Source organism: Tamandua tetradactyla, unplaced genomic scaffold (assembly GCF_023851605.1).
Source record: "Tamandua tetradactyla isolate mTamTet1 unplaced genomic scaffold, mTamTet1.pri scaffold_230_ctg1, whole genome shotgun sequence".
Taxonomy (NCBI): Eukaryota; Metazoa; Chordata; class Mammalia; order Pilosa; family Myrmecophagidae; genus Tamandua; species Tamandua tetradactyla.
Window position 1 is genome coordinate 10,209 of NW_027518339.1, and position 8,700 is coordinate 18,908.

The window sequence follows — 8,700 nt, forward strand, 5'->3', positions numbered from 1 at the left end:
GATGTTACTATTTTAAAAACAGAGGAAACAGTAGGATGTACAAATTAAGACCATGGAAAACTGAAAACTGGGTTCAAATCTTAGTGACAAAAACATGATGACAACAATTATAATAATTAAATTAAAATACCAATGGCACCTTTAAGTTAATATACTATATATACTATAAAGTAAACACTGAATATTGAGCCAAGAGTGTAAGAAAAATTAGGGCTGACCTAAAAACTCAGTAGAGAGAATGTATAACTACCCTGTATTTATCCTTTCTATTTTATTTCATTTTTTCACTTTCATAGGATTTTTTGTAAGCGATATTTAAATATTCATATTGCAAAGGCATATATGGTCACCTATTGCTTGGTAATCAGAAAGCATTTTGAACACCTACAAAGTCAGACAATAATAAATGAAAGATCAATGTAAACTTGAATCCTACAAATTTCTACAGGTGAAACAGTCTGATTATTCTGATGCATTTTCTGCCCTTCCACCTACTTAGATTTCTTCCGTTAAATTTAGGATTTGAAAAGGGGACATAAAATCACTATATTTCTGGCTCATGCACCCAAAAATAAAATAAAAGTACTATAGCTTCTTTAACCAAAAAACATTGGCATATTCTTTCATCCTCTCCACACAACCAAGTATTTGATATATACTGGTGCTCAAAAAACTTCTGAAATCAAATAGCCATTACACCTTAACCTTAAGTATTTCCTTATCTAGTCAGTCAGTCATTATTGAGAAAGAGGAAATTTTATTTCTAAAATATGGCTAAGATGTCCAATTATGTATGAAAAACATTTCATAATACATTTTTCATATTAAAAGAAAAACATACAAGTTAAAGAGACAAAGTGATCTGTTCAAAAGGCCAAAGTAAATTTAAATCTAAACATTTAATATTTCTAGAGAATGAATTACCTGACGTTGCTGTGTTTGTACTCTGGAAAAGTGAACCTCCCAAACCAGCTAAGGCTCCTCCTAAAGAAATGCCCGTTGACGCAGTGGTTGTTGTGGCTGTTGATCCGCCCAAATTATTTAGAGTTAATCCTGTAGAAGCTGTAAAAGATGAGATAGCAATCCTTCAAATGGCAACATTATTTCTAAGAACACCATAGAAAAATACAAGTAACTTTTTTTAAACCTGATTTCATTGATAAAATTGCTCATTTTCATTGGTTATAAGGGAAATGCAGATCAAGGCTTTAAGATACCACCTCACACCTATAAGAATGGATGCTATTAAACAAACAGAAAATTTAAAATGTTGGAGAGGCTGTGGAGAAATTGGGTCACTTATGCACTGCTGGTGGATATGTACTATGGTGGAGCCTCTATTGAAGACTGTTTGGCAGTTCCTTAGGAAACTAAGTATCGAGTTGCCCTGGGACCCAGCAAAGGTACTACTTAGTATACACCCAGAAGAGCTGAAAGCAATGACACAGACATTTGCACACCAATATTCATAGCAGCATTATTCACAATTGCCAAAAGATGAAAACAAACCAACAAACCAAATGCCCATCAACTAAGCAGATTAACAAAATGTGGAATATACATACAATGTAATATTATGCAACAGTAAGAAGAAATGACATCCCGAAGTACACGACAAGATGGATGAGCCTTGAAGACAGAATGTTGAGTGAAATAAGATACAAAAGGATAGATCTTGTATGGTTCCTCTTTCATAACCAAGGTAAAGGTAAAATCAGAGGTTTATAATACAGAATATAGGGGACTTAGAGACACACAGAAACTAGAGATGGGTAAATGATTAGCTAATGAGGTTGAACTCCAATGTAAGGGAACAAATACAAATGAAAGCAGTTCTCTTATGGGTCTATAAGTGATATTACCATATTGAAGATGAACAGGATTGAAAGGGGTTGTACAGACCTACGTGTCCCACTAATTAACACTAGAAATATGAATTAGTTCTTATAAGAACTTTTTCAAAGGTAGGATTCGTGTGCAAAGAGTGTTTAAGCCTAGGGTACAGGGGAAAACTGCTATTGCATGCTATTGGCTATGTTTAAAAGGAAAACATCAGCATTATCACAGCAACAGGAGAGGTAAGTAATGGGGGAGGTACAAGAGTTAAGAGGAGGTTTAGATTTCCTAATTGGTGAGGGCGTGTTATTGCTTTTCTTTCTCTTGGGAACAATGAAATTATCTAAAAGTGAGAGTGTTGATAGACTGTGAGCTTTGGGCTGTGGACTAAACATGATCCCTGATGAATGCAGGTAACTGAAGGATGCACTGACTGAGAAGTACATTGGAGAATGATAGTGTATACTTATAAACAAACGTTGTGCTGCTACAATAAAGGAACGAAGTCGCAAGGCAAGGGACAATGTGAATGAATGTGTGGGACATTTGTGAGGCAAAATAAGCCAGAAACAAAAGAACAACAATGGTATGGTTCCTTTGGAAAATGCTTACAAGAAAACAGGGGCCTAGACTGTAAGCTTTTATAGCAGACACATTTAGTCTGGAGCGGTAATTATTATTTCTGGATTTCAAGAGGCTGTTTTATATATAAAATAAGGTAAGAATAAAGCTGATCAGGTTGGGGTTAAAGTAATTCAGAACACAGGGGTAAAGAAGACAATTTCTATATTCTTTGAGACCAAAGGAAGAAAGGTTTGTTTGGCCTGGAAATGAAATTTACTGTAGCACATAATCTAACCTATCTGTATACCTCATTCAAACAACTGAAACACAGGGAACCCAGAATAAGAAAGAGGTCCTTTAATACTGAATAGCTTAATGTAATGCCTGGATACATCCTAGAGTATATAAGCAGATAATCAAAAAGTATTGGCAAAATCCCTTGAGGGATAGGAGAAAAAATATCAAACTATTAAACTTTATCATCAGGAAATCCCCTGATACTCTGTCAAACTATAGGGACACCCAAATCAATAGGCCATGTCCTTGATCTTGAGGCTTAGTCTTGTGAAGCTTATTTAGGTAGCGAAGCTTAGTCTACCCATAGATATGCCTAAGAGTTACTTCTGGAGGACCTCTTGTATTACTCAGATGTGGCCTTACTCTAAACCCAATTCTGCAAGTGAAATCACTGCCTTCCCCCACCATGTGAGACAACATCCAGGGGTGAAAATCATCCTGGCAATGTGGGAGATGACTCCCAGGGATGAATATTGACCTGGCACCGTGGGATCAACAATTCCATCCTGACCAAAAGGGGGAAAAGAAGTGTAACTAATAAAGTATCAGTGGCAGAAAGACTTCAAATAGAGTCAAGAGGCTACTCTGGAGGTGGCTCTTACACAAGCTTCAGTTAGACCTTGCTAGTCTATCACAACCTGCCAAACCACAACCAGGATCGTTCTAGCCAATCCTAAAGAACACCTTGGGCAATATATAAGATTCCACAAGGGTTCCACGCATTAGTGTAACCTTCCAGAAACCTACAACCTCCAGATGGCTCCCTAGACCAGATAAGTCCTAAAACCTAGAGAACCCAGCCTCTCCAGAACATCAGATAGTTCATCTCCCTACCTCCTATTAGTGATAGAGCCTTCCAACAAGAAAAAGTTAGAATGGCCACAGCCCAAACACCTCTAAAGAGTGGGATAGAAAGACCAAAGGTAAAGGTGAAGTTATACAGAGAAGACAGGATTTAACAAATGAATATGATTGCTGAATCATTAAATTGATATATCTTTTAGTCTCCAGTATCTGAGAGCAGCTGTAAGTAAAAACCTTATTCAATTGTGGAATTGTACACCACATCAAACTCTGAAATATGTTCTACAATTTATTGTGCTGTGCTTTGAAGTCTTTTGCCTTTTTGTATATATGTCATTTTTCACAAAAAAGAAAGAAAAAAGCTAATTGTGGTGATAAAAAATATTTAAGCCTTCAAGTTTTCTATATTATGGAGTAGCTAGAAGGAAAAAGCTTGAGAGGATTTTATGGTAGCCCATGACAAACTCTGGGATCTCTCCTGTAACTAGTTGCTGAAGAGTGCTTTATAAACAATTGCTTTATAATTATTTGCTTTGTATATATGTTATACTATACAGTAAAAAAGTTAAAAAAAAAGAGACAAAGTGATCTGCTCCAAAGGCCAAAGTAAATTTAAATCTAAATATTTAATATTTCTAGAGAATAAATTACCTGACGTTGCTGTGTTTGTACTCTGGAAAAGTGAACCTCCCAAACCAGCTAAGCCTCCTCCTAAAGAAATGCCCATTGATGCAGCAGTTGTTGTGGCTGTTGATCCACCCAAATTATTTAGAGTTAATCCTGTAGAAGCTGTAAAAGATGAGATAGCAATCCTTCAAATGGCAACATTATTTCTAAGAACACAGTAGAAAAATACAAATAACTTTTTTTAAAAACCTGAGTTCCATGATAAAATTGATTCTTTAGAAAAATTACTCAGTAAAATAAAAATCAAAGATACTCAAGAATAACAAGAAATAATAGCTTAGAAGAAAAACTAGTAACAGAAATAAGGGCTTCAGTTAATACTAGAATGGAACCAGGTAACTGATTCCAGACAATAATAAAGAGTTTTCAACCCAGGCCACTCATTCCTCAAATCCTAAGCAAGGCAAGATTTGTGTGAACTCTATATCCTTTCCTATCACCAAAATGCTCCTTAAAAACAAAGTAGATGTTAATAGGTTTAGGTTTTACACCTCTCCATCTCTCTCCTACTTTGCTCTGTAAATAGAGACCAACTTCCAAGATGGCCTCTCCTGCTTTAATGCCTAATGTTGATTTTGCTTCTTCCCAAGTCCTTTGCTTAGTGAGCCAAAATTGTTGAATGACTGAAATAAAATTTTTTCAAATCAAAGTTACATATAATGTGGATAACTATATATATTCATTAACCAAACAAAATTAAAATATAACCATTAAACAACTTTTTCAATTCTGTCTCACCTGGAGTTGATGTCAGAGCAGATGAAAGAGTGATACCACTAGCTGAGGTAGAAGTAATAGGTAGAGCAAATGGTGTGGCAGACACTGCAGGTTTACTGAATCCTAGACTGAAGCCTGTTGTAGATGCAGATGTGGTGGCTGGTGTTCCTGTTTTAAAGAAAAAAAATCTCATTTTACCTTAAGAGCATATGTATTATCCCAGTCTCAATGAGAATCCGACATTTTTTAGGTAGAACAAAGTGTACATATGTGAGTTGAGACTAAATCATAGAAAATAGTGAAAAGATGGCCCTGTGGGTTAAGAAAAGCAAAGGAGTGTCCAGCCAACATAATATTGCAAGCCAATTTCAACTCCATCTCTAGATTTATTTAGAACAGTGTTTATCCTTCTTCCTTCCCCCTGTAGCCTCACAGAAAAATGAGCCCTCTTCTCCAAGACTATTTAAATATTCTCTATACTTTAAAATTCTCTTCCTTTTCAATGTCCATGTTTCTGTTAACTCCCACTGCTTTTTCTATCCTTCTTTGCATCTCCTTTTCAGTCATCTTTTATAGATCTTCCTCTGTTGACCTCTTAAATGATGCTCCCTAGGATTGCATCCCTGCTCCATTACTTCCTGAATGACCTTACCCACTTTTAGAATTTCAGTTTTAGGTACAAGTCTAAATCCATAGCTACCTGAGTTCCCATTAGGTTATTTCTCCCTTAATGACCCTTTGGGCCCCAACATGTCCACAGCTGAACTCACAGCTCTCCTCATAAAAACATTTCCTAAATTCCCTATCTTGGTAAACCTGATTCCTCAAGCCAGAAAGCATAACCATCCTTGACATCTCTTCCCTCCCTTACATTCCATTAGTTATAAAGTCTGTCAATGCTATATCAGAACTAGCCCTGGATTTCGGCAAAAAAACCTAAGTGCAAGTCAGCTTTCCCTTAAGATATATTACAATAATCTCCTAATTTGTTACTTAGTTTCTTCCAACTTCTAATCTATCCTTGGAATTATCTGTTACCATAAAAAAAAAAGAAAAAGGGAGAACAAGCATCCTGGTGATCCCTCCCAATTTAAATTTTCCATTAGGCACAGAGTTTCTCTAAAATAAAGGCTAAAGGCTTAGCATATAACTTCTCTTTACTATATGGTCCCAGCCTGCTCCTAAAATGTCAGGTCTCCCTACCATTCTGAACTATGAATCCTAAGCTCCAAGTAAAAAACATTTTTCATATTTTCCCGGGCCCTTTTAAGATTGGGCCTTTGCACTTCTCTACCTGGATTAAGGTTTCCTGCCCATAAAATAAACTCCAACTCTGTTCTTCCTCTGTCTTCCAAAATGCCTTTCATACACTGGTTAGAGCATTTACAGAGACAGATGAACATATTAAGATACATGCTTGTCCCCTTCACCTCAGAAGACTGAATTTCTTCAAGGCAGACACCACATGGTGTTCACTCAGCGCTCAGATTTCACCCTCAGCGCTACCACACCACCAGAAACACCACACCGACAGCCAATATTGACTATTCAAGGCACAATGCTGGGGATTTCCTATGCATTTGTTCATACACTAATTAACATTATTATTCCTATTTTACAGTTGAGGAATCTGAACCCTAGAGAAGATGTATAAGTTTACCCAAAGCCACATAGCTAGGAAGAAGGAGTTGCTCAAAAAATATTAAATGAAGAAGTGTATTGATGAGCAGCATTTTGGCTTAGCCAGATAATATATTATGCTCCTGAACTGCCCTTCCTACAACTGGAAACTGCTGTCAGAATACAGTACTTTGAAATCATGTATGGGTTCTACAACAAGGGAACCATACTGTTTGCTCTTGTAGCCAATCCTGTGCAGGCAGTAAAGAGATATGCTGTGCATTCTACTGAAAACAGGCAAGTAGCACCCAAATGAAGAAAATAGCCTGAGCAAAACACAGGAACACAGAACAGTATGAAGGCTGACTGGCTGGTCTGCTCATAGTTACTTTTATAGGCCATTTATCTTCTATGTGTGGTCATGAAATGTGTGGCAGTCAAAGGGAAAGTTGATTAATATAGACCATGAGGCTCTAAAGATATATAGAGTAAAGATAAGGAAACAAAATTTTTAAATGATCATTTCTAGTGAAATGTTTTAGCTTAGAATAACAAACATATTGATAGGTATTTTTTTATTGAAATATTTATGAGGAACCTTCTTGTCCTTTTCTATTGAGAGAATAGTTTTAATAGAAAAATCTAAAGCAAGTTATAATGTTGTAACAAAACAGAATGCTCACTGTCCCAACTGTGAATTTAATGTTTCAAATTGATAAATGACTTAGAAAACTATCTTCACTAAAATAAAACAGTGCATTATGTAATGTAATATAAAATTTTAAGTTTATCTTAATTCATTAAACTTGAAAGAAGATATCAACACATGCTTGTAGGATTTTTTCCCCTTCTTTACATTCACTAGATCATAGCCTATGACTGAGCCTTAATTCCAAATCTCTGTATTTATTCTGATCTTAGTATTTACCACTTTTTAGGTCTTCCACCCTGATTCTTTACAGAGACAACTTTGTAAAGCAAAGAAATGTAGGACGGAACCTGAAAAAGAACAAATATTCCAAGTCTACTCCCTGAAAATGCAACAATCTTTCTTACCTGTATTTGTTCCTCCTAGAGTGAATCTAGTGGCAGATTTAGATCCAAAAATCCCAGTTCCTAAACCACCTGAGGGAGCTGATGTAGTTGCTGGGGTTGCAGTGCTTCCAAGAGGTCCAAAATTGAGCCCCACAGAAGGATTGCTTGTTTATAAAAAACACAAAAAAGTCTACTAGAGCCAGTATTCACTTAAGAAAACATAAAAATTAACTCAGGGTTATTTTCTTCATTTAATATACCTAATACATTTCTGTTGAGTCAAAATGAACAGCTTATCTTCCTTTAACCAACCAAGTTCAAATATTTGTCTGTTCTCCTTAAAAATAAACCTGCATGTAAAATTATTCTTTAAAAATATCAGTAATACCAAGTATACACTTAAAAATGGCTAAATGGGAAATTCTATTATATGTTACCACAATTTAAAAAAATTATCCTAAAGAAAAAACACAACACCAGTTGCAGTGGCCTGAAGTTCTGTGCACCCCAGAAAAATATGTTCTTAAACTAATCCATTTTAGTGGGTGTAAACCCATTGTAAGGAGGACCATTTGATGAGCCTACTTCAGTTAAGGTGTGACCTACATCATTCAAAATGGGTCTTAATCCTACTATTGGAGTCCTTTATAAAAAGAATGTATACAGAGAGAGGAAAAAAGTCATGGAAGCAAGAAGCTGAGATCAATGAAATTCAGAAAAGAAAGGAGAGACCAGCAGCAGTGGCCATGTACCTTGCAATGTGGCAGAGGAGCCAACGATCTCTAGCAGATGGTCTTCAGGAAGAAAGCATCGCCTTGATGATGCCTGATTTGGACATTTTCCTGGCCTCAGTTGTAAGTAAATAAATTCCCATTGTTTAAGTCAACACATTTCATGGTATTGCTTTAAGTAGCCTAGGAAACTAAAACACCAGTCTTCCAGAAAAGCATACTCTAGGGATCAGGATTTCAGAGATCACTCATATTCTTTCACTAGTTTTTGTTTCTATGACTGACCCTAGCATATTTTTAATGCAATTTTATTGAGAAATATTTATATTCACATACCATATAATTATCCAAAGCATACAATCAGTGGTTCACAGTACCATCATAGAGCTGTGCACTCATCATCATAATC

The 8,700-nt window shown here is 36.0% G+C and overlaps 1 protein-coding gene across 1 annotated transcript; it reads right to left on the reverse strand.

Moving 5' to 3' along the window:
• Positions 1-364: 364 nt before the first annotated feature.
• Positions 365-7,724, reverse strand: LOC143673237 (nucleoporin p58/p45-like; the record flags this gene model as incomplete). Its single annotated transcript, XM_077147554.1, has 5 exons — positions 365-384; positions 925-1,062; positions 4,153-4,290; positions 4,927-5,103; positions 7,582-7,724. Coding segments are annotated over 5 exons (616 nt in total), but the record flags the coding sequence as incomplete, so codon positions are not given.
• Between the last annotated feature and the right edge of the window lie 976 nt (positions 7,725-8,700).